The 26,745-nt window shown below is 33.6% G+C and overlaps 2 protein-coding genes, 1 long non-coding RNA gene and 1 pseudogene across 6 annotated transcripts; all 4 read right to left on the bottom strand.

Annotated features, from left to right (window-relative positions):
• Positions 1–190: 190 nt before the first annotated feature.
• LOC108826578 (ethylene-responsive transcription factor ABR1-like) lies at positions 191–2,428 on the bottom strand. The gene is made up of 2 exons (XM_018599944.2): positions 1,806–2,428; positions 191–1,103 (listed from the first exon to the last, which is right to left on the bottom strand). Exons 1-2 carry the CDS (start codon positions 2,230–2,232, stop codon positions 376–378), a joined length of 1,155 nt encoding a protein of 384 aa, XP_018455446.1. The 5' UTR covers positions 2,233–2,428; the 3' UTR covers positions 191–375.
• A 3,329-nt stretch (positions 2,429–5,757) lies between these two features.
• On the bottom strand, positions 5,758–8,126 carry LOC108826579 (glutamate dehydrogenase 1-like; annotated as a pseudogene).
• A 2,468-nt stretch (positions 8,127–10,594) lies between these two features.
• LOC108836155 (uncharacterized) lies at positions 10,595–12,670 on the bottom strand. 3 transcript variants are annotated; one of them, XR_001947077.2, is made up of 5 exons: positions 12,294–12,670; positions 12,102–12,208; positions 11,298–11,545; positions 11,160–11,206; positions 10,595–11,017 (listed from the first exon to the last, which is right to left on the bottom strand). It is a non-coding gene; the product is annotated as an uncharacterized LOC108836155 (long non-coding RNA). The 3 variants fall into 3 exon arrangements; XR_008938583.1 differs by having other exon boundaries at positions 11,090–11,206; positions 12,135–12,208; XR_008938582.1 differs by having other exon boundaries at positions 12,135–12,208; positions 12,294–12,668.
• A 4,245-nt stretch (positions 12,671–16,915) lies between these two features.
• On the bottom strand, positions 16,916–22,440 carry LOC108827439 (cellulose synthase A catalytic subunit 6 [UDP-forming]). Of its 2 annotated transcripts, none has more exons than XM_056995307.1 (12): positions 21,923–22,440; positions 21,055–21,459; positions 20,866–20,971; positions 20,627–20,792; positions 20,261–20,527; positions 19,777–20,122; positions 19,430–19,693; positions 19,144–19,356; positions 18,768–19,050; positions 18,509–18,693; positions 18,073–18,423; positions 16,916–17,776 (listed from the first exon to the last, which is right to left on the bottom strand). In XM_056995307.1, exons 1-12 carry the CDS (start codon positions 22,001–22,003, stop codon positions 17,195–17,197), a joined length of 3,249 nt encoding a protein of 1,082 aa, XP_056851287.1. In that variant the 5' UTR covers positions 22,004–22,440; the 3' UTR covers positions 16,916–17,194. The 2 variants fall into 2 exon arrangements, with proteins under 2 accessions (XP_056851287.1, XP_018456336.1); XM_018600834.2 differs by having other exon boundaries at positions 18,509–18,705; positions 21,923–22,439.
• Between the last annotated feature and the right edge of the window lie 4,305 nt (positions 22,441–26,745).

Below are 26,745 nucleotides of genomic sequence, written 5' to 3'. Positions count from 1 at the left end.
ATACATGAGATCAAATGGCAACTCTTATTCTTGTGGGCTGTTTAGATTGTTTGGGCTTGAGATTTTTAGGTTTATCCTTTCTTTGCTCTTTTGTTTGGTCTTTCGGTTTGTGACCATGGAAATGTTGTATGGACTTCCTCTTATTTGGGTTTTAGTCGGTTAAATAAAAATAAAAGTAGATGGCAAAAAATTATTAAAAATAAACACTCTTATTATTAGTTTTTACAAGGAACTAGTAAACAAAATTATGATTAAACTGAAAAGAAATGAATAAAAAAACAATACAAAAATCTAGACACTATGATAATTAATCATTTTTTCTCTGTTCTATAATAAAACACTAGTAAAAAAAAAACAAGAAATGAAGCCATTCGATCAAGAGGATGGATCATTATTATAGTTGTTATAATTATTACTAGTCTTGTCTGATGACCATTGTATATCCTGGAGATAACCGGTTTCGCCAGCTGATTCCGGTTTTGGTTGAACTGATGCTGGAGAAAACAGGGGACGAGAATGAGACGAAGAAGTTGACGTGGACCCTGACTGCATGGTTAAATCCCCGGTCTGACCAAAACGCAACATTGGATCATATAAGTTCGTAGATTGTTGATGGTGTTGACGAGCCATCTCTGAGTAACTCAAGTTGTAAGATTGCATCAACGGCTGAGAATTAACGTTTTGCTCCGAAGCAGGTCTTATAGGCAAAAGGGCACTTGTAGAACCCGAGTTTCTTAACTGGGTTGGTCTCTGAACAGTTGTTTGCAGCACAGGTTGCGTTGCTGCAGTTGAAGCGGGTCTAACGAGTCTAACGTTTTCAGGAAAGTTGAGTTTAGCTTTGTTGCCTCTAAATCGAAGAGCAGCTTCATCATAAGCTCTTGCAGCTGATTCAGCATTGTCAAACGTACCAAGCCAAACTCTAGCCGCTTTGAAAGGATCTCGAATCTCAGCTGCCCATTTTCCCCACGGTCTTTGTCTCACTCCTCTGTATCTTCTTCGAGGTTGGTCCCCACTCAACGATGATGTTTCAGTACTAGCATTTGCTGTAGTTGTGTATTCATATGTTGGGACTGAACCTGACATGTTGCTCGAAGCTTCTCTCACTGCAAACAAACAAAAAATATAATATTTCACTTTTTTTCTAATCACTCTTTAAAAATAACTGAAAACTGAAGTCTCGAATAATGATATTATAAAGTGTTCAGTGATTATGACAAAGTGATGAGGCCAAATGGGTGACCGTGACAAAAAGCCATGGACAAGTAGTAAAAACTGCAAGTGGAAAAACGACTATTGATGCAAATGGGGTGGAGATAGATTTTTTTGGCCTATCATCATCACTAGTTAATTATCCGATTATTATTATTATAATTCCGCAGAAAGTACACTCGTTTATGAAAGAATTCGTGTAACTTGTAGAGGAAACAAAAAAAAACTTTGCGATAATTCTTTAAGTTGTTTTTGTATATTGCGTGAGTGCAACAAATGAACAACTTTTCATTAAAATTAAACAAAGACAACAAAAGAGCAACTATTTAGATTTTGTGTTTTATATGATGTGAATCATACAATTGATATGTATAATAACATACTACATCACAAATTCATTTAAAACATTTTGATCATAAATGATCTTTCAAAATCAAAACCTCGATTCATTTGAAGTTTTAACAAAATTAATTAGATTTTGAGAATCTACCATTCTTTTATATACACATACACGTGAGATAAATTCAAACTTTAATCCGATGGTGCGCGTGTGTTATGGGTGACAACATGTTACTCAAAAAGGAAGCAAAATTTACCTCGGGAACTAGAACTACCGCCTGATAAATACTGATCAACCGTCAAAGTATTAGCTGCAATAACTGCTTTGCCACCGCCACCTTCCTCCACCTCTCTCCTCCTTTTCTGCCCGGAGGAAGAAGAAGAATTCGACGCCCCTTCTCCACCGCCACCACCTCCACCACCGTATTGATGAGTAGGAACATTTCCAGCCACGACATGTGTCAAAGCAGAGACTATTGCAGACATCTCTTTCTCTCTGCTAATACTAAGAGAGGAGGACGGTGGCGTGAGGGAGTTATCACGGTGGAGGTGGTCGTCTTCCGCCGCAAATAAGTAAAGCCATTGATCGATGTCAGATAACGTCCCATGATCATCTTCTCGAGTGGTAGGCTCGGCTTTTTTACCAACGTTATCGTCCTGATTTGCCACTTTTAAGGCACACATACAATTCTCTCCTTATAATCCTTGTCTGAATCTTGAAGCTTATAAACCCACTGATAAAAAAGAAAAATAATTTTGTTTTCTTAGAGGGAAAGAAAACTCTGTAGAGAGAGACAGAGTTTTAACAGATGTTTTAAAGACGAAGAATAAGGTTTAAGCTGATAGATATACAAATATTTTTGTTGTGTAAAACCCTTTTCTTAGCTCAGCGCCGCCAAATGAACGAGTCGGCTGCTCTCTGTTTCGGTCGTGTGAATGAAAAAACATACACTTTAATTATTTTATATACATTAGTATATTTATAAAATAAAGTAAATAACTTTATATTGTAATTTGAACTATACTAACGAAAGAAAACTTGGCTTTGATGATTCTGGTCAATATGAATTGGACATATGAAAAGGATCTGAAATATTTGCAACTTGTGGAGGTGATATTTAATTGTATCGACATGTAAGTGAACTGTTAGTCAATTGTCAAAAACTTAAAACGAACCTAATGGTCTTAAACCAATTAATTAAGTAAGAGATCTATTTGTAGGTTTTAGCGTGGGGGAGTGGGGGGGGATTCCACAGTATCGTAGTGTCATTAATTAGACAAGTTGCAGAGTAAATCAAAATATTACTCTGTCCAGATAAAATATAAATGTAAAAAGACATCTATTTTTCCATTTCTTAATGGTAATTAAATTGTTAATTTAAAAAATGATTTATTGTATTAAGACTTTATATGTGTGGAAACTCCAAAGGATATATTTTTTGAAACAAAAAGAATATAAACATTGTTAAAGTACACTGATATTAGTTATTGTATTTATGTTCGGTGATTTATAATTACTTTAAGGATGAATTGCTGAAAAATAGGTAAATAAGGTCAAGTTGAAGGTCAAGTTGAGAGAGAAGCCCTGCTGTACAAGAGCGCGTCACTCGTACGAGCCTGGTGGTGGTTCGTACCGACGTCAAAGGTTTGGTTTGGACGGTGGTGAAAGGCCAACGAACGTTCTTTTTGGGCCGTACCTACGGCCCACGTGTTTCAAACTTCGTTTTTCCTTCTGTTCTGTTTGTAACATTACCCAAACTTGAGGTCAATTGCGCACTTGATAATTGATATCATGTCGATACAATTAATTTATTGTAGTCATTTAATCGCACACTTTTTTGCGCACCAGTCATTTGCGCACTTGTGATATCAGGTGTTTTTAAAAATATAATTAGTTATAAAATTACCCATTTTTAAAAAATATCATTAATTATTTATCTAAACTAACCAATAAAAAAATAAGTTACATAATATGAGCTATATAATACTTCCTCTTATTATTTAGATTAAGAAAATACAAACTTCTATACAATTTATTTTGGTTATATAAAAATATTATTCAATGAAATTAATTCAAACAATAAGCTATATAACTAAGAAAACTCTATTTAGTGCATTATGTCCCGCTATAATTAGTCGCCCCTGCCAATCTGCATCTATTGAGCTGAGTTGTAGAAGTAGATATTATCCAGCTTAGTCGTATATATTTGATGGAATTTATTATATTTGATTAATAACTTGCGAATGTCCAATGTATCTTCATGTCTCTAGGAGACATGAAAAAAAAAGTTACCACTTACGTTTAGTTCGAGTTGAAAGATTTGTCCCCACGTGTATATAAATATCCTCAAAAAAATGACAATTGGGTATCGCAACTTGATAGTTTTATATCTAAAGGATGTGCGAGGAAATAGTGATAGAAAACGATAGGTTATTAATTTAACTAGAGTCTTTGTCCGCGCTACGCGCGGAAAATATGTTTAAATAATTTATGTTTACGATTGAGATATTATAATAATATTAAGAATTTAGTTGGTAAGTTTAAATAATTTTTGATTGGATGTAGACATTTTTAAATGTTTTTTCATAGGAAAATATATAGTTTAGAAGAAATAGGTGAAAATAGAATTGGGTGAACTTATTAAAGCCCAAGCATAATACATTATTTCATGGGACAGGAAGAAAAAGAAAAAAAAGAGGTAGGAGTTTTTTTTTCTCTATTGCTTTCATTTGTTTTCATGTTTTTGTTTCGTTGAGTAGGTGAAGTTGCGGTTGAGATAATTGTTTGATTGATACTGTATTCGTCTTTTGAAGTGCTTGATGTATTTGATTAAACTGTCAAAGTAAAATCTTGTTGCTAGTGAAGAAGCAAGTTCAAGTTTGCAATAGTGAATATTTAAATTAGCTGTATGAACAATTAATTAAATATAGATCACTTACCGTTAGATTGTCTTGGGATGATGTTTGTGACTGAAATTTCCTATTTTTTCTTGCTTTGTATGGACCTAAAATCTGATGCTTGTTTGTCCCATAGTATGAGCTTAACCATTGTGGACCTAAAACAGAATTGTAATTATGATTAGATGTTGATAAGGTGAAAGATATTTTTTTTGGTTAAAATTATTTGTTCAGCTGTATACCAATTATGAGTTTTGATTTGGATTGTGGATTGTGGGGATTTAAATCTTGGATCATGTGTATCTGCCCGACAATATCAACTCATTGTGGATCTTTTTAATTTGATTTTATTTTGAAGTCCGAACGTGAGAATGATAGTGTAAAGAATGATTTATCTTTTACAAAAATATTAATAACGTATTTGGTAAGCTAAATTCTATTTAAAAGTTTGAGTAATGTTTGTGGAATAGTTAAAATAAAATATTGTAATAGTGCTATGGCGAGTTCTATATATTTTTAATTAATTTCAAAATATAACAAATATGATTAATTAATGTGAATTTTGAATCTTTATATATTTTAAGATTAATGTTCGTTATCAATATAAATTTTTATTTCTACTCTTTAATGTCCGATACTTTATGAAAGTGTCATTTTATCCTATATAATTAAGCTTACAAATGTGGATCTATTAGAGAATTTATTTATTAAATTTTATTCTTATATCATATATTTTCTATTGTATATCTGCTTCGGTATAAGTTTACGTCCACCCTCACATTAATCCCTCGATTTCGAAAGTTTATTTCTTGTATGATTTATATTTTACCTTTTATACGCTTTTAGTCATCTTCTGTATGTTTAATTATATTTAGTTTTTAGCTGATATTGTCTTCATTTTTATTGTATTTCTCTTGTCTTTACTATATGTTTACTTATATACTTGGAGTTAGCTGTTGTTGTTTACAGTTTAGCTCTTTGGTTGTATAATTTGGTACCTCTCATAATTGTGATATAATTTTTAATAGATTTTTTTTTCAAAAATATTCATCTCTTTCTACATATTTTGATATTGATTTTAGTAAGTTTGTATTGATTTTAATTTTGATTTTATATTTATATGACATATTTTTGGCTATATAAGATATTTACATGATTTTCGCAAAAATATGAATTTCAGTTTTATTATATGCAATTTTATTTTTAAATACTTAATTTTGAATATATATATATATTTTTTAAATGGATTAATTTGATACCAAATTAATTTTCTTCTGAATAATTTTTCTAGTGATGTAATATTGAATTAACTTTATTGTGACAAATATATTTTGAATATTTCGCAATTTAATAGTTTTTATTTAGATTGTTTTCATATTTAGTTTCCAAACATTATTTTAAATATCTATTTTTGTCATCTTGCAGGGATGAGGATATCACAATCCTTGACCAGTATCGAGTTTGCATCAATGGGATGCGCACCATCAAACCCTTTAACACCTCTGTGTTCTTTGGTATAGTTAAGCAAGCTCTCGATATCAATACCGTCCTTGTTCTTGATAGCTCCGGTAATGACACTCACCGCAACTATCTTCCCACCTTGCTCACTTATCAGCTTCGCCGCCCATGACCCTACATTCCCAAACCCCTATAGAACCAATACGTACACTCGATCAAGAACCTTCTCTAACTCGCAAGGAGCTGTAATAAAAAACAAAAAAAAGAAACTTCACCTGGATGAGAAAACATTGCCCTGAGATGCTTTTGCCGTGCTCATTAAGCAAAGCTTCAGTTCCAAACATCACTCCTCTTCCAGTAGCTGCGTCTCTCCCGAGTGATCCACCAAGATCCTGCCCAAAAGATCATTACCATTCAGTGAATTAACAAAACAAAACCATGATTACAGCTACTTACAATGGGTTTTCCAGTGACAACTGCAGGAGAGAGTAACCATGGAACTTAGAGTACTCATCAAGAATCCAAGCCATTGTCTACAAATTCACCAAGAAACAAAAAAAAAAATTAAAGATGACTAAAAGAAAATAAAATAAAAAAATTGATGAGAACGTTTAAAGAACCTGAGGACCAGTGCCCATCTGGAACATCAATGTGAATCCCAATGAGATCATGAATCTTCTGAGTGAAGACTCTAGTCAGTCTCTCAAGCTCGGAGACGCTGAGCTTGCTCGGATCACAACCAATCCCTCCTTTGGCTCCTCCGTACGGAATCTTAGCCACAGCTGTTTTCCATGTCATGAGCTGAGCCAATGCGTTCATGTTAGAATAAGAACCCTAGAGCAAAGAAACTCTGCCTGAGTATATGAGAATGAGTTAATGTATATTTCCAACTTGCTGTGCCGCATGAGAGTCTATGAAAAGTGTATAGATTTTAGTTTCACCTGCAGAGGATTGTTGAGAATGTATGCGTTTAGATCAGTAATTGCTACGCTCTCAAGTTACTGAACACCACCATACTTGGAACCACTTCCAGGGATGATTTTGGTTAACTCCACCTAAGCTACGGTGTTTGATGTATTGATTTAATTAGCAATTATTTAAGGAGTTATTTTTTTGGAAAATTGTATTAAGAGACACTTACTCAATGTAATGTTGATAGTAAACCCAAAATCATGTCAAGATACTAACTAACCTATCTCAACTGTTTAGCTATAGCAGGGACACATACCTGAAACTGTTCGAAGTAGTTTGGCACTACATTGTGCTCTCCAAATAACTTCACCTTTCATTGGCTTCTCTAAATCAATAATTAGCTCCAGTAATATAATCTTTCCGCAGCCGTTGGGAACTATAATTGCGATTTGTTCTCTTTATATTGCTAGATTAGCCTTCTTAAACAGCATCTGGTTCACCGAATGATCACACGGGGTTAAACATAAAGCAACAAAGGATTTATGTTAATATCAGGCAAGGCTTTGATTCCAGGCAAGGCTTTGATTCCACTAACTCATCTTATCCTTGAAACAAAAATCAATGTTTTTAATCAAGAAATCGACTTTATATTGCCTTTGTCCTTGATAACGTTACCTGAATAAGGTTCTTCTTGCCCCATGATGACCCTGAGCTAGCTTCAAACCTGAGGAAACCGCAGAAGAACAGTGATGCCCCGTGATGATCCTGAGCTAGCTTCACACCTGAGGAAACCACAGAAGCGCCGCTGCTCAAGTTCTTTCCGGTTCGTTTCTTATCGGAGTCTTGTTGGGAAGATGGTTTTGAGATGAGTAAAGCATACCATTTTTATAACTTGAGATGGATCTAATAAGATGATGAATCTGTAACTGGTAGATTGCTGGATCCGTAGGAAGAAGATGAAGCATCTCGATCGAAACCCTAGAGTGGGGTATGATATCGCAACGGCAGAGAAAAAAAAACAGGATTCAAACAGAGAAAATATAAAGGCCAAGAGTGTAAACATGTTAGGCGGGACAGTACCGTATCTGTAGCTTCTTCTGTTCTTCAGTGGGAGGTTTTCCATTATGGTTGATTGACGATCAGACGGAGCGCTTAATGTAGAAGAAGAAAGAGGGAAGGTGGACCAAAACCATTTAAGAAGACTTTAAAGCTTAATAGATTGATGAAGCGTCAGCTTGGGTTATTAAGGTAACAGCTAAGTGCAGAGATCGATCGGCTACGACGAAGTGAGATTGTCGAGCAAGAATAAAACTCTATACCTCAGAAACAACGTGGGTTTAATTGGGCCGGTTGATAATGTAAAGATAGCCCAAAATAAAAGATCAGTTTCGATGATGACATGGCGAATTAAAGTTCTCTAATTGGTCTGAATTAATTTGTCGATGTGGCATAGCTCAATGGAGCTTATATTTGCCTTTTAATATTGTATTGATATAACTAGCTAATTGAAAATGTTAAGAGGTTTTGAACGGATATTTAACTATTTTACTATAAATACAGCCCTAATTGTAGAGAGAATCTATAACTTATATTTACTAGATTATTTATCCGTGCTACGCACGGATCAGGTACTATAAAAATTGTATTTATTTATTTTTACATCATTTTCACGAAAACTTACAATCATATGGTGATATTAATTTTGACATTTTTCATTGTGAATATTGAATTTTGAACTTTACTCTTCTTCTTTATAGGTGTATTTTAGATTACATTTCCGTAACCTTTTTAATCAAATTTTATATTAAATAATCAAAAAAATAATAAACATTTACAATTGGGATAATTTATGGTTGTAAATGAGAAAGAAAAGTGTGAAAAAATAAAACTGGAACCATCTCTCCATCATGAATAAACGTCAAACCATTGCTCTAATAAACCTTCCAATTTGTGCATATCTCTGTACTTGAGTGATGAGATACGGTTAAGAATCGTTTTATCATTGTTACGAATGAGAGATGCAGTGCCATGGAGAGGTCCCTGATGCCTTCAAGACGTAGCGTTCCTTTCATATAAGATAGACTGTTGTATGAAAAACCAGTATCAGAAGAATAGTGTCTAACTTAACTCTTATAGGTCTCACCAAAGACACAGTCATATCTTTCCAGGCCAGTATAACTCGTGGACCGAGCAGTGAAGTAACTAAAGATCCATATGGTGAAGGTGTAAGGGCAAGCGAAGACCAGATAATCCCTCCACTCATCTCGCTCCACTGAGAACACAACTTTTATTAATACCATAGCTTCTCATTCTTACCCCTAGAGAAAGTCTATCCTGTGGACATTTCTGTAAGTTTTCATCACAATTTTTCCTCACTTGGTATTAACCATAAATTTTTACACTATTTTAATCAGGAAAATGTCATTTAAATCATCAACTTTTAAATTTGGTTGAAATAAAACACCAACTTTTCAATAAACCAAAAAAAAACACTCAACTTTATTGACAACTATTTTATCAAAATTTTCTGTTTACCATAGCCTTGTTCTTTTAACTGACGACGATCATGGCGGTTGCCTCAAAACTAAAAGAACAAAAACAGAATTTTAAAAAGAAAAGTAAGAGATGAGGTGAAGGAATTTCGTTTTAGCGACAGCGGAGCCACCAAAATCCTTTCATTATCTTGCCACCGAACATGCCTCATATCATTTTAGGTATATCTTTAGTCAGCCGTTATAGTTGACTAACAATATATCTAAAATGACTTTTAATGTTAATATTTTCTGCCACAAATATAAATCAAAAGGTTTTTCTTCAAAAAATTGGAAAGTTGATTTTTAGAATAAATTATTTAGTAACCATAAAATTTAATAAATATAATATTTAATAAAAACAATTTTAAAGTTTTCATTATTTTCTTCAAAATTAAATTTATATAATATTTATTATATATTAAAATAGTTAGTAAACATATTGTTAGTTTAATATTTATAAATAATTTTTATAATTATTTACGATAATTATGTCACTTTTGTAACTCCACCCTTAAATACTAATCCCTAAAAAATAATCTAAACACTAAATCTTAATGTTATGGTGTTTTTATTTGAATGTATTTTTGAATCCAACTGATGGTATTTCTTTTTGAACATTAAAACTCAGAATATGGGTATTTCAATAAATATCTTTTAGGTATAAAATTTTTAGTCTAAATTTTAACTAATTTTATTAGGTTAGATATTTGTCATCAACAAAATATATTTTTATGAGGATACTTCAATTGAACTTTCATAAACATGTTCAAATAGTTCCTTCAAAGAATATTAGATTTAACTATTTCAAATTTTGGAATTTAAATAAATTAATTTTTATGTACAATCATTAACTTTCGTTTTGAGAACAATCAGATTATTACAATGCTCTTAGAAATTATTTTTTTCTTTTTATATATTCTGACTCGATATGCTGGGTAGGGGATAATATGCATGATTTCAGTGGTGATTAAAGAGTTTTGGAGAGGAATCGAGTTTGTGCATTGATGAGGTGAGTTGAGACTGTTGAGTGAGTCATTGTAACACTCTTGAATGAACTTTTTCTTAGGGAAATGCATCACGTGGTCATGCGATCTTGGCATTTATTAGTTTTTATTCTTTTTTGTTTGCAGATCAGTTTTTATTCTTAGGGGAGACATGTGTAGACTATTGATTTTCTCTTTGTTATATGAGATGTTGTTGATGGTTTATCTGATATGCAAGCCCCTTCATCTGAGAAAAAAAAATCTGTAAAAATAAACAATGATTCTTTTATATATTGGAAATAAGAAAGGTAGCAGTAGATAACAACCAAGCTTGCATTTATTTTGCTACTAATATCGTTTCTTAAATTGGCAGTTAAAAGAAGCTAATCATAACATTAGATCTAAGCAGACATGCTCACTTGAGAAGAATGGTTTCCGGATGGTGAAGAGCTTGAGTTTGGTCGGGAAGCAAGAGGTGAACTTTAGTAAGGGCTTCAGAAATGCAATTACTTCAGCAAAGGTAGAGTAGCAACGGTAAGTTCTTGTCTCTGGATTGCGTTTAGTCTGCTCTTTTCTCACTTTTGGGATCTCGGATCCTTACGTTTGTTGTGGCAGTATTTTTGGGTTTGACATACAAATTTTCCTTGATCAATCGAACCAATGCTCAAGCGGATATTCTCTTTCCTGCAATAGAACCATAGACAACCATTCGTATTTACAAAATGCTACATGTTTCCAATCGTTACAGTTAACAACCTTCACCAATGCTGGTTCCAGCCACAACAAATTTCAGCTCTCAGCAATTCAGATTCATTTGTTTACTTACAGACAACCTCCCTGGAGTTTGACCAAACCGTTTATCGTACCCACAATCTGATGGACATAAGCAAAGAAGATTAGGAAGGCAATTAGCAACCTTGCACAAAAAAATAGTGCTATAACCAACGAAAAGTTTGAGACAAACCTATGCTTAGTTAGTAGATGTCATCCAAAGGCTCAAGATATTGCAGCCACAATAAAGAGAAAAGAACATGCCTTGTAAGGACGTGAACAAACTGCTCCAGCATTGCAACTACCTTGGACCAAATACCTAGAAGATCCATTTTTATGATGATAAGTGCAAATTTGAATCCCCCACAATTGACGAAAACAGATTTTAATCATTTTCCATTAATGACATCTGGGTTCATCCTCTTTCTTCGCTCTCTAGCTCTGTCGTAAAATATTTAGGGGTGTCAGATTAAATAAACCAAATCTCAGAAGAGAACTAAAAGGTTTTAAGCAATGAATCAGCGAGAAAGGGAAGAGCAAAGAATTGGAATCTTTGAGTGAAAAGTTATAAATTCTTGTCACAACGTACTCAAACTTGCATAAACTTCGAAGAACACAATACTGCAAAAAGTTCAATTCCAAAATCTAAACAAAAATTCTATATAACGAAGATGAATAGAAGATAATCTGAGAGATCCTTTTCACTATTTCTCTTTAGGCATGTGTCTAAACATTTTTATGGGTAGCGATTATCTTCGGCAAAATGATACTAAAAAAAAGAGAGCAACACAGCTGATGATCAGCATTCATACTACTCATCTTATAATACAATAATTAGTGCTTCCGCTATCATTTAGAATAATAAACTGAAAGTAACTGTCTACAAATTTTTTATTGAATACATTACGAAGTCGTATAACGGAACAAAGCTGCATCAGAAAAAGAGTATACGTCAACAGGAAAAATAAATTCATCCAAGCAATCAATCAATATCAACCTTTCTCAGTCAGACAGAGAGCCTAACTCCTACCAGTTTGGGTGGATAGATCTTTGAGCGATTTACTCTAACGAAAGGTTGGAGTTGGCTGAATCTGTAGGAGTAACCTTGAACATAGAAGACCAGAGTAACGAATTAACCCAATAACACAAAATCACGTGCGAGCTAGAATGAACTTAGGCTTTATATTACCTGTACCCCCAAGAACTCGAAGAACATGCATAGTTGCAAGATCTTCAGCCACTTTAAACATATTTCATGAACTTAAAAGCTTTATCTTATTTTGTGAAGGTTGTAGAGTTTCCTGGGATATAAAATTCAAGGAGATTTATATAGGGGTAGAAAAAGGGAGGTGAAACAAAACCATGAAGAGGATTAAATAATAGAAGTGAATGATTAAGACGGGTTCGTAATAAATTCAGATAACAAACGCCGATTTGCAGGGATGTGAAACGATGCCGACGAAGTTAAAGAGCTGGAGTCAATCATCGCTTGCATCGAAGAAGATTGGGTTTGAAAGATATCAGTCAGATGGGCCATGGAGAATTTTTATGAGTCCACACGAAGAAGTCCAATATGTTTCGTTTTTGATCGAAGAAGACCTCACGTGGCAAAATAAATGTATCTGATTGGACGGAATTAAAATGATGACGTGGACACAGTTTCCATTGAGGTTATTTACCTTTTAATATAGTATTGATTCTTTTAAAAATATATAGAAATAATTTAGAGATTGTCGACAACGCGTGATGACGCATGTATGAAAAGCAAGCACATGAAACCGTTACTTCTATTGTTTTTTTTTTTTGAACTTTACTTCTTCTATTGTTACGTTTTAAAGAAAATACATATTTTGCTCAAAAAAACATCTGATTAAAATATGATTGAAAAGAGGTTGTCGACATGAAAATTCGGATTGTCCTGTGTTATTTACAATTCTCGTAGCTACTATATTATGGACTTAGCAAAAAGAAAACTACTATTACTATTTAGGTGATGCTTTTGTCGTTTCTGCTACATCTCCATATATTAAATCATTAAGTTGATACATTGTATTTATCAGGGTGTTTTATATTTGCATGTTGATATATATGAATGAAATAGAATTTAATTAGGTTCACACTAAAGAGGTAAACATTCTTTAGTATTTAGTATCTGTAAATGCATGCATAGATTCAGACTTATCATCACTCATCAGACCCTCCATAGAAACACTAAATACTACGTTGTTATATATCTCAAACTTTTTGTGATTATTTTTAAGATAAATTTTACTTCATACAATGTACGTATATAATACTGATAGCACTTGCAAAATATATTTGATAATTTAATAGTTATGCATTAACAAATAAATACTAGCTCATATTAGGTAGATCAGTACTTAGTCTTTTGAACTTTGTTAGCCAAAGTCATAATAAATTCTACAAAATATGTGTTCCCTGCCTCCCAGTCCCAGGTACTCAACGCTAGCTAATCTAGCTAACTCGTTCTAAGTCACGCCAATCTTGTATTGAAACAAGTTTCTTAAATTTAGCTTCAAAATGAAAGTTACAGCAATTAATATTGTATGTAGCTTAAATTTTTATTAAAAATATTATAAAAAATTAAGTTGAAAAGGAAGATAAGTATTCAACTTAACCAATTCTATTCAATCATATTTTAAAATTTCTGAAATTATTAGGCTGTGTTGAATGGAAAGTGTGCCGGTTATATATATATATATATAGCTAAGCTATAGATTAGTAAGAAAATGTACATTCACGGCATTGTGATCCTTCAGTGTTCATAACGGTCAAAGTGTGTATTGGTATGTCAAACATGTGTTAATATAGAGACGACTGTACTTCTCAAAGAAACCCAATATTTCTGAAAATTATTAGTCTGTTTCTGTACTCTGTAGCTGTAGGTATTCTCGTCAGGTGGCCATCTTTACAAGTCTTTAAGAAAAAGAAAATGAAAGATCTATACAAGTCTTTGAAAAAGAAAAGAAAAAGAAAGATACTATACAAGTCTTTTTTTTAAAAAAATGCTATACAAGTCTTTACAGCAACGTAAACTTAATCTAGCCCTTTTGTCAAGAAAACGTACTTAATCTACTATCTTGAAAACCAAAACATAAAAACCTCATGGGTACTAAGATTCAACGCATCATACCTACAAATATTTTGTGGGTCGACAAATAAACGCTTCGACCATTAAACAGAGAACTGCAATCCTGTCTAACACGTGGCAGGAAAGCTGACTTTGCTAACAACAATAACAAAGAGTAGGCCAAGACACATTGTCTCAACATCGACAAGTCAACCACTATTTTATTTTCTTCAAACAAAATCCAAAAAGAGTCAACATTCAAACTAAATATCACATTCATAATTAATACCTGAGTAACATTCCATAAAACTTTTATGCTTCCGTGTCACTACGTACAAACCCTTATGGTTTCAACATTTATATTTCAGCTGTCAAAGCCACATTTATATTTCACGAGTCTTTTTGAGATGTAACAAAGCGAATCACGTTTTCATGCCGTAGTTTGCAAAAATGATTGCACCGTGCTGGGCCTATACAATACCTTTTGGGCCAGTTAGACCCTGGCTCAATATATGTTTAGAGAAACAAATGCCTATCAAACCGGATAAGAAAACTAATCTCTTTCTCTAAAATCCAACAACCAAATGAACCAAAATGTCAGTTGGTTATGGACTTATGGTTTATAGGTTTCTTGAATATTAACCGTTAAACTACCCGCCCTTTCAAAGGGCGGGTATAGTTTTATTTTAATCTTTTTTGAGAAACTTAAATTTTACATTTGTGTTTTTTCTAATTATATTTTTAATTAATATTAATTTAATATAATTTTTGGTAACTATATTAAATGTGTCAAATTGCGTAACTATATACTTGTGCCATATGCATTTCAAAAACTATTTTAAACTCTATTCCTAAAGTTTGCAATATATTGTATTTTCTTAATAGTTACTTAACATAATTAGTCAAAAATATTCTTACAAAAAAAAACCGACCTATCGATCCGAAAATAAAAGTATCATACTCAGTGTTTCGAAACCGGATCCGGATCCGCGAATGAACCGGTAAATCCAATGACCCAAGATAAATCCGGTTTGAGTTTTGTGAAAAAATCTAATAAAACCCGTTAAAAATCACTAAAACCCAGAACTCGGTTACCGGTTAAATCACTGGTTGAACCAATTAATAAATAAATTTTAATTTTTTATAAAAAAATTAATTATGTATTCAAAATCTATTTTGTATAATTTTCAATAAATAAGATAAGATTTTCAGTTTTGTTATCGACAATTTATTAATAATATTTTACTTTTGGTTTACTTTAGATTTGAAATTTAATTTTATCATTCATATTACATATATAAATATTTATGAATTTATAATTTTGATATTTAAAAACTCAATAAAATCCACAAAAAACCACTAAAACTCAAAACCCGATTACCGGTTGAACCATTGGTTGAACCAATAGATAACTTTTACTCTTTTTTATTTTAGTTTTTAATTACGTTTTTAAATCTGTTTTGTATAATTTTTAATAAAGAAGTTAGGTTTTTCAATTTTGTTATCGACAATTTATTAATAATGTTTTACTTTTGGTTTACTTTTTGAAAGTCAGTTTTATTATTCACGTTACGCATATAAATATTTATGAATTTTTAAGTCTTTATATCTAAAAATCTAACAAAACCTGCAAAAAATCATTAAAACATGAAACCCGAATACCGGTTAAACCAGTGCTTGAAACAATAAATAAATTTTACCCTTTTTAGTTTTATTTATGTTTTTAAAATCTGTTTTGTATGATTTTTGATAAAGTGGTTAGGTTTTTCACTTCTGTTATCTATAATTTATTAATAATATTTTATTTTTGGTTTATTTTGGATTTGAATTTAAATTTTATTATTTACATTAAACAAACAAATATTTATATTTTTTATATTTTCAGTTAAATGTCATAAACTTAACTTGTTACAAAAAATATTTAAATAATCAAAACTATTTTTGATATTTTATATGTCCAATAAAAATAAAATTTAAAAACTAAATTTGGACGTAATAGATGGAGCAGTTATATTTAGATGGTTATCATTTCTGTCAACATACCTTCATCTACTTTTTCTTTAACATATTGATATCCTTTTAAAATAGGATTTTTAGCGGTTAGCAAACATAGAACAGTTATATTTTAAATACAGTTATATTTAGTTGAATTTATAGTTTACTTTATGTAGTTATATTTTAGGTATAATTATTATATTTTAAAATGAACACAACTAATATCAATGGGGCATACTTCAACTTTAATAGTATTGATGTTCAAACCAGCTTTTATTTTGTTCTACATTTTGACTTGTGGTGAGATTCTAATTTTACCACAATTTTGATATTATCTTTAAAGTTTACCTTTTAAAGATAACTATTTTTATAAATATCCTAAATTTGTGATGAAAAGAACTTAACTAACTTTGTTAGATTATTTATAAATATTTAATAACTATCTTTTAGGGTTTAATATTTAAGAGGTGAAACTAAATTATAAATTTATATAAATGATTGTTAAGTATTTAAAAACGATTTTAAAGAATCAATTTTTTTTATAGAAAGCTTAAATTATTTATGAAAATAGTTATCAAGATAAATTTGAAAATAACATCAAATTTGAAGTAATGTTAGAATTTCCCTAATTTTCAAAAGATAACAGAGAAACTAACATTATTTTATGAAAATAAATCGAAGTTTTTTTTTAATAAGATTACAAACAGACTGAAACACTTCCTAAATAATATTCAAAAGAGATCAGAAATATTCGATTAAAAGAATAATTTGCCAAATCTTTTCTCTCAACACCAAAAGAACAAAACAAATAGACAACAAACTTCTTCTATATCTACAACACATTCTTGCAAAAATAACATTCACGTAAACAAAATTAAATCTTTTTTTTTCTTGTATCAACGTTTAATGAACACAATGAAAGGAGTCTTTAAGAAGGTAGATTAATCTCTCTCTCTCTCTCTCTCTTACCTCTCTTGCTCTGTGGGAACCAACCTTGGATCAAATCACAAGCAGTCCAAACCACATATCTCGAGAATAGGACCACCTTTAGCCACAAACGGGTTAACCCTAACCCAAAGAAGTGTAAGAATAGAAGCCAAGAGGATGGACCAGACGACAATAATGGTCGGCATTCTATCTTGTTTCCCAAGCAACCCTTTAAGGAAAGGGTAAAGATGAATCACCACCCAAAGTGCAAAGAACAACCTTCCAAAAAGCGGTCCCCATGAGTCATAACCATTGCTTATAGCATCAGAGATTCCGACCACGATTCCGATGACGTTTATGATGAGAAGAGTCGTGGGAGGGATGAGAAGTGAAGTCCATTTGAATAGGTAAAGGTCTGAGAACTCTCCATCATCAGCTGCCTTTGACGTGACCGTGAAGTTAGTGTCCACACCAGCGAGAACCTTGAGAAGACCTTGGAAGAGAGCAAAGAGATGCGCTGAAACTCCTCCAATGACCCAAAACTGTTCATTTCTCCACCAGTCATCGATCCCAACTTTGCCCCATTGCATCTCCAGAACACCAGTTACTGCAATGGACGAGAAGAGGGCCATGAAGAGGATACTCGCATAGTTGCTTATCTGCAAAATCAAGAACCAAGAACCGTTATTCCGGTTTTAAAACATAATCATTCTTTTATTTGACGTTTTCAATTTTCAATTTTCAATTTATTAGATTTTATATGTTATATACAGTATGATCATTTATATTCTACTGTCTACTTTATTATTGGTTGGTTAGGTGAATAATTTATAATATTTTTGTTTAGAAAATGTAAAAAATAAATAAATAGTTTCTTAATCTAGTCTATGTGCATAACTCTAAACCGTCATTAGGATAATAACTACTTTGAGAGCTCAAGAAATGATTGTATTACCTCAGGAACAATGAATTTGCCTGTGAGAAGACAGATGGCTGGGAGGGAACAGTAGACAATGAGAGGGAGAGAGGTCCATGGGTAAACCACAGAGTTGATGTAAGACAACCTCTCAAGCCATTTCAAACCACCTCCATAACCATACCAAATAGGACAATGCCTACTCAAGAAAATCTCAACAGACCCAAGCGCCCATCTAAGAACCTGATGAAGACGGTCCGAAAGATTGATGGGAGCTGATCCTTTGAAAGCTGGCAACTTAGGTGTGCAGTAAACAGACCTCCACCCATGAGAATGCATCTTGAAACCAGTGAGAATATCTTCCGTAACAGAACCGTAGATCCACCCAATCTATGTCAGTCAACACAAAAGGGTCAATCATCAAAAAAATCAAGAATCTATTATTACATGAAATACAAGAACTAATGATGTGTACCTCTTTGCCCCACTCGGTTTTATCTTCATACCCACAGCTAATGACTTGGATAGCTTCTTGAAGGAGACAAGCTGGACTCGCGTTCCTAGCCATCCCACCGTTCTCCATACGAGCAGATGCAACAAAGACAGGACTCTGTCCGAACTTCTTCTCCAGCTTCAGTTGCATCGCCTCGGTTGATAGTTCTACATTAGACCCTATAAGAAATCTTTAGCAACAATTTCTTTACACCAAAGTGAGTTAACACTAGTGTATATACCTTTAGTAGTTGTGACGCGACCCTCTTCAATATTTTCTAACGCATGGATCTGCTTAGAAGCTTCTCTGTTCTTCTTCTTCTTATCAGCAGCAGCTGTCTTCGCTTTACGGTTCTTTCTCGAACCACAGCAAAGGAAACACCATTTCGGCCAGCAGTTACACGTCTTACGTGGAGCCTTCTTTTTCTTAGGCGCATCAAACCCGTAAAGCGCTTGTCTCCTGAACACACAACCTGTACCAACGTATATAGGTCCTTGTAACCCATCCAAACCCTTCATATTGATCTGTATAAAACCAAAAAAAAAAAGATTCATTATTAGTTTGAAACTGTACTCGAATGGATAATAATATACAATAATGTGAAAACTACTACTTACATCGAAGAAGACAACGTTGCGGTTAGAGTATCGATCGTGCCTATCGATCCCATCGAATCTTTGAGGGAACTGGACGTAACAGATTTTTTTCCCTGACTGAGGATCCATCATGAAACACATTGCTTCCCTAAGAGCCTTGCTGTTGTTGATGTAGTGATCACAATCAACGTTCAGAAGATAAGGAGCGTTTGATAGAACCCCTGAAACACGTATCTTCAAAGACACATAACAAAGAGTCAAAGAACCATACAAAGAAAGAAATTAAAAGTATATAATAATAACTTACAAGAGAGTTCATAGCTCCAGCCTTCTTGTGGTGATCAAATCCAGGTCTCTTCTCACGAGAGACGTAAACCAAACGAGGCAGCTCGTTGTTCTCCACGTCACGCACACCATCACTTCCAAGGAAAACCTGGATCATGCCTGGATGGTCTCTTGTACTATTACCAGGCCAAGGTGTACCGTCTTGCATAGTCCAACCTTCCTCAGGCACTTTCTGCGCCGTTGCTACTAAAGCATTGATCTTCACTTTGAACTCTTCATAATCTCTCTGTCACCACAACACACACACACACACACAATCAGTATCCAAAGCCATCATGTGAAAAAGAAGGCAAAAGAAGTATTAAAAACCTTCATGGCTCTTCGTTCTCTGACGAATGCAGGGTGGACTTTGTTCTTCAAGTAGTCCATCTTATGGCAGAAGTACCACTCAGGAGCACGAGGCTCGATGCAGTACTTCTTACAGAAAGGAACCCATTTCCTCGCAAACTCAGCTGTCTCGGAAAGAGCTTCGAAAGTGAGCATAGCAGCACCATCATCAGATACATAGCAAGCAACTCTATCAACCGGATAGTCGACCGCAAGGATAGACAAGACAGTGTTTGCCGTAATAAGCGGAGGCTCTTTCAACGGATCCACCGTACTGACAAATACATCCACAGGGGATAGTTCTGATGGCTTCCCTTCTTTCTCATATCTGCAAAACAATATAAAAAATGAAAAAAAAATTATATTACCAAAACCAATATTCAAGAAATCGTTAGGCGGTAATTAGGCGGACGTCTAGACCGATTTTTTAAATAATTGTTCAAGAAAATGGTTGTGATTCAAGTACCTTAAAGAGAGACGGTCCAAGTATGTTTCGCGTTCTATTGGGTACCACTTAGGGAACTGATCAAGAACCCATGAGACAGCAAACCAAATCTCACAGATGACAGATATAAGCCACAGTGCGTAAGCATCTTTGACAGGGTGGAGAATACGGTAGTGGAAGAAGAGACTTAGAATCACAAGACGCAGAACAATCAACATCCTGTATGGATTTATCTTGCTTGATTTGATTGGTATCTTCCTAGACAATGGCTGCCTTCCCTCATCCATCCTACAAAAATACAACAAAAAAAAGGTTTATAGATAATCACAAGAGACATATAAAACCAAAAAGACTTTTGTGTGTGTGTGTGTTGATGATATGTCTTACATTGGTATATCATCACCATCTTCAAAATCAGGATCTCCTTCATGTTTAACCACCTGAAGCTTCTCGTTCTGCTTTCTTTTCCATTCCTCCATACGATCTTTCCAGGCTACACTTCCATAACCGTAAACCGCAAGATCTTTCTGAGGTACCATAGGTCTTGGATGTGCTGCAATTACACAAAAAACTCAGTAACCAACCATATATAGACAAAAACAAACTTTTACTCCTCAAGTACTGACCAGCAATGGTTGGGTCAGAGAGAGAAGCCGGGTGACCTTTATGGCTATGACCACTAAGCGAAGGAGGAACAATAAGAGCATGTCTATCAGAAGAGATCTCAATGTCCTGTCATAAACAAAAAAAAAAGCCAATAATCTGAGAGAGGCAGTAGATAAAATTTACTGAAGACGGTTGAATGAGAGTTTCACCTCGTCACCATAAGTCAGGAGTGGAATCTGAGAGCCAGGTGGAGCTGAATCCAGATCAGACTGTGGGAAGCCAGAGTGGCGACGAGAGACCGACATACCTTCAGAGACCTGATCAAATCCAATCCCACCACCATTGTTCATGTAATCAAACTCATTGTCTATATCATCAATGTCATCTTCCTCCTCATCGTTCTCAACCCTTGGACTTCCTTTAAGCCTTTTGTAACGGGTCTTGCACTGAGGACAAGCTTGGTTGCCTTCTCTTCTTTCGTACTCGTAGCAAGGTCTACAGACAGGGAAGGCACATTCGTTGCAGGCCACGAATGTTTCTCCATCAACGGTCAGTTCCACCTCGTCTCTGCAGATTTCGCATGTCTGTCCTCTAAGCTCTTGCACTGATCTTATCTGCAACAAATTACATTACATCCACTTAAAATCATCAGATCAGTGACAATCTTACTAATTAAACACAGATTAGAGATCTCTTAACAGAAACAAGACTAGATTCACTACTTAAATCACGCAAAGTTTTCTGAGATGAATTCTCTACTATTCACATTGATTGATAGATTCAGTGATAATACTTTGTGTCGGCAACTAGACACAAACTGTTTGACTGGATAAAGTCTCTTTAACTTGTAGAATTAAGACAATCCTTCCCACCGACACAAACAATTCTAGACAAAATTAGCAATCTAACAAAAAAAAAAGAACCTAAATGCTAACCGATTAGTACTGGTCAAACCCAGATCCAGAAGAAAAGGAAAAAAAAAAGGAAAAGACTTTCAGACAGAAACAGAGAAGCCCAGATCAAAAGACAGTTACTTTGAACCAGAAAGACAAAAAAAAAAGAAACAGAGGATCTTACTCTGGCACTCTCATCGGCATTAATCAGGACAAACTCGTTTCTGTTGTGAGAACCGGCGATTAACCGACCACCGGTGTTCATGTTGTCGGAAACACAGACGCTACAATCTTTGGATGGATCTCACAGATCGATTGAGAGAGAAACAGAGTGGTTAACTAAGAGAAGAAGCTCTGTTTTTGAGAGATCCAGAGTCCATAACACAGAGGTTGCTTCTCTCCGAGTCCGAACAAAAGAAACAGACTTTGATTTAAAAATAGAAGGAATAGTGTGTGTGTGTGTGTAAGTATTGTATATGTGGTGGTGGTGGTGGTAAATGGTATTGATTCAGCTTCAAGCCACGACCTTTTCTTTTTTTTTGTTTTCCTCTCTCTCCTCTCCGAAAGCTCACAGTCACAGAAATAAAGGATGATCCTAGAGAGAGAGAGAGAGAGAGAGGCAAAGCTGCAAATGCTGAGTTTTTTCACAAACGCGTAAAGAAGAAAGAAGAAAATTAGTGAGAGAGAGAGAGAGAGAGAGAGTGATTAGTTAAATGGAGAGATGATTAGAAGGCAATTATGTAGATGAGGAAAGAAAAGAAAAAAAAACACCAAAAGGCGATATTTTGCGAAATTCAGAGAAAAATATAAATTAATTAAATTAAAATGAATAATTTTATGTGGAGAGAAGCAGTGTGGGACCCATTAAACCGGTGTGCTCTCTCCTCTCTCTACTCCACTTGTTGTTGTTCTTTTGTGTTTTAAGACCCTAACACACACACATTATTAATCATTAATCAAATTATTACTAGTTTAACAAAAAAATCAAATTTTTACCAGTAACTACTTTCATTTTTATTTTTTTCTGGTTATGTGCATGGATCACTCTTAACATTTATTTAACTTTTTTACATAACAACCTTGTTTTGGATTTCACTCTTTTTTTTTACCAGTTCAGGATTAGTCGTTAATCTTAATTTTTCTCTTCAGTAAACTATACCCAATTTATAGTCAGTGGTATATTTTATTGGTTGGCTATTATTTTTGTTTAATTATTTGTCTTGAGTAGATTTAAATTCTTAGGACATGTGCAAGAGCATAATTGTATTTTACTCTTTGGAGTGAAATTTATATGAATGTAAGGCAAACAAAATTACAGTAATAAATTCAAGGTCTTATTATTGTCATATTTTCTTTTTAAAAAACTTGGTTATTAATATTATCTTCTTTTTGTAAAAAATGTAATAAATGTTGAGAAACAGATATATGACATTTACTCATTATGCATAAAAACAATATGCAAGCATCGTGTCCAAGATCCTATTTTCTAGGTATTTTTCGTTCTATTTACTCTTAATTTTGTAGTATTATAATTTGATAACATACTCCATCACCATGTTTAGATGATGCACCGTTTTCTTCACGGACCGTTTCACCGATTTTGTATCACCTGTTGACTGCATTGGTTTTCCCTTTTATCCTCGTTTATTTAGATATATTCGGTAATTTATTTGCAAAATTCAATTAAGAAATGCTTAAATCTTTTTTTTTGAAACTAAGAAATGCTTAATCTTGTTAACTACAAAGTAAGATTAGGTGAAAGTTTTATTTATTTGAGAAGTACTGTATATTTAACAAGATTAAAAATGGAAATAGAACCATTATAGCATTCATCACTTAATTGGAATTTTGCTTAAAGTTTATCAATCAATATGTTTTTGTTAATTAAGCGTCAAAATTAAAGGATATTTCTTCTCCGGGTCCTTAAGATAAAAACAATAATAAGAAAATTAATAATATAAGAGCACCGACAGTTTCTATAAGAACATGTGGCACGAGGGCTTGAGAAGACGGTACACAGTATTCAATCAATCTTGAAAACGACATCTGATGTGGTAACCTACTAAAGTTCGCTATATATATAATTTTGTTGTCCAACATTATTATAACATACTTATAAGTTTCCAAAATTATACTCCCTATGTTTATGTTGATGTTTTAGAAGGATAATTTTGTTTCAACTTAGATGATGTTTTGAGATTTTAAGGTTAACTTTAACTTTATTGGAAACTGTTCAACCAATTAGATTTCATTGTCTTTTTTATTATTGGTTAATTGATTTTAAAGTCATTTTTTAAAATAACTTTTTTAGAAAAATCTAGTTTTCTTAATATTTGTACACTAAGTCAAAACATCAAGTATTATGAAACAGAGGGAGGAAGTATATAAATTTCTACGAACAAAATTAGAATATTTGTAGCGTTGCTTCTCGATATGTTAATAATATAATTTTCTACGAATAAAATTAGAATAATGATAGGGTTGCTTCTAAAAAAAATATATATATAATCGCGAACTATTTGTCGGCAAATGTATACATATAGACATCATACATGGTCATATATATTTTTGTGAAACGATAGTGTTAATAATTGCACATCTATACTATTAAAGTACAAGCATGTTTTGGATTTTTACTCTTTTTACCCCTACCAAAGAACCTTTCCTTTGTATTCATTAAGGATATTCTGGACATTCTACGCTAATTTCTTCTTAACTATTTTTTGATTTGTCATTAATCACTGGTTTCCTAATTTAATTTCGGCCTGCGATTATTTCTTTGTTTGATACTGCATCGATTATTTCCATGTTTGATACTGTTATTAACCACCGGTTTTCTAATTCTAAAATTATTAATTTTGACAACAATCATTATCATTTAGAACGATTTTGAAAAATATAAATATATTTTAAACAAATTTCCAACTTATGATCACCGAATTTGTCTTATCATTAGAAAAAATCACAATATTAAAAATACCGGGTTACAAACCGGTAATTCGTTCAACCGCAAGTCCGAGTCGGGTTTCAAAACACCGATCAAAACTATAAAACTGTTATATTGATTTATATTAAAATATCTAATTCAAAATTAAAAACCTAAAAATACATGTACAATATAGTTTTAACCGAATATAAACCCGGATATAAAACACATATATGAGACGGGTTATATAAATGCATATACAAGACGGATTATATAAATGTGATTATATAAATTTTCACCAAATATAAACCCGCGCTTTGAAAGCGCGGGTCAAAATCTAGTTTTTCTCTTATTTTAAGCACAAAGGAGAAAAAGTGAAAAGACAAATTAGCAATAAGGCATTTAGGGGCCATACATGCATTTCTAAAAATCAAAAATACCTACTTCTCTCTACAAATCAAAGCTCCGCCTTCTTTATAAAAATCGAAGTCGGAAATCGCGATTCCGGCCGGCGGGTTCGGCTTTAGCCGCCGCCGGTCCGGCCACTATTTCTAAAAACATTTCTTTCTCTGTTTTTAATTAGCGTACGGCCATGCACGCTTTCCTTTCGTGGTGGTCCGTCTTTGGCGTTCCGGGAAACAGTGGTTTCTCCACCGTGCTTCGCCGGCGGTTGTCTCTGGGGCCATGCCGTTTCTTCGTCGGTTGTGGTCGCCGGCTTTCGGTTCTCATGGAGGTGTTCGAGCTGAGTGAAAGGTGTCTCTCTACGGTGGTGGGTGGCCGACTTCCAAAGGGTTCTCGGCGTAGCCGATTGAAACTCTGAGAAGATCGGGTCTTAGTGATTGATCCCAAATCCTTTCCCTCTAATACTATCGTTGGAGGTGGAGTCGGTGGTCGTGATAGTTTCCCGGTGTTTCCGGTGTGTGTGTGTCCGGTTTGTTTTCAGCGTCGACTTTTACTTGGGATGGAGTTGGTGACTTGCGATCCAGTGAAGTGGTGGTTTCCGGCCCCGGCGGCGTACTCCAGTCGGTATGAGAAGAGGAAGCCTTTGCAATCGACACGTGTCTCTATGGTGTTGCGGTGGTCAATACGTGGGGAGGGTGCGTTGAGTGTTGCGGGATTTTTCGATCTCGGTTTTCTTTTTTTGCGCTTGGAGTGTGTTTTCTTAGTGGACTTCCCGGTTTGAGTTGTATTATGCATTCTTTGTTTAATACAAATATTTCAGTTGGCAAAAAAAAAAAGCAATAAGGCATTTAGGCAACTGTGGTTGAGTTTTATAATATACTAATAACTAAATATAATTTCAAACGAGTTATTTATGAAGAGGGTAGACCGTAGACAAACAAAAGGAAAAGCATAGCAAAACAGATGACTGAACAAATTATTTGAAAATGAGTTAAATTAACATCTTTACCGCAAAGTAATAATAAAAGTAATTAACAACAAAACACGTATACATAAATAATATAATAATAATAAACAACAACAAAACACGTATACATAAATAATATAATAATAATTCTCTTGTTCTTACATCTTATACACAATAATTATACTGATTTCGAACACAAAATCACCATAATCTAAACTTTTTCTTTTGAGCCGAGTTTTCAAACGATTATACCAAAATTGCAGCGGTGAAATTTTGCCAAGCACTTTTCCGACGAGTACTCAGCCGCTCCGGCCGCGTTTTCGAAAAGGGGGTGAACCATAAAAAAATATCAGTATCGGTACTAGTAAATGCACAAATTTACTTGCTGATTCTTACTAACAATCTGAATACAGTTTCTTAAAAAAATATCTAAATACAATAACTATAAGTTTAGAAAACAAGATCAAGTTAAAGCATTTGGTCAACGTGGTTAGAGACTATAAGTCAATCCGATTAACTTCTGGGTTGTAGTACTTCAGCTTGATGCGATCGTATCACAGCTATTCAATTAGTATTTGTTAAACTTTAACATGCTTTGATTATGGTGAAAAACTAATTAAATAGTCTACTGCTGATAGAATTAATATTTGGCCATATAGTTATAGTGAAATTTATCATCGACCTCGACAAATAATAAAGTACAACATTCACC

Source organism: Raphanus sativus, chromosome 9 (assembly GCF_000801105.2).
Source record: "Raphanus sativus cultivar WK10039 chromosome 9, ASM80110v3, whole genome shotgun sequence".
Taxonomy (NCBI): Eukaryota; Viridiplantae; Streptophyta; class Magnoliopsida; order Brassicales; family Brassicaceae; genus Raphanus; species Raphanus sativus.
Note: the sequence above shows the minus strand (reverse complement) of the source record. Positions and strands in the feature narration are given on the sequence as shown.

Coding starts and splice junctions, on each gene's coding strand:
- LOC108827439 (XM_018600834.2), bottom strand. CDS start 22,003: ATGAACACCGGTGGTCGGTTAATCGCCGGTTCTCACAACAGAAACGAG. Junction 20,793..20,865: donor CTCTGACCCAACCATTGCTG/GTCAGTACTTGA, acceptor GTGTAATTGCAG/CACATCCAAGACCTATGGTA. Junction 19,357..19,429: donor CTGGAGCTATGAACTCTCTT/GTAAGTTATTAT, acceptor GTGTCTTTGAAG/ATACGTGTTTCAGGGGTTCT.
- LOC108826578 (XM_018599944.2), bottom strand. CDS start 2,232: ATGTGTGCCTTAAAAGTGGCAAATCAGGACGATAACGTTGGTAAAAAA. Junction 1,104..1,805: donor CGGTAGTTCTAGTTCCCGAG/GTAAATTTTGCT, acceptor GTTTGTTTGCAG/TGAGAGAAGCTTCGAGCAAC.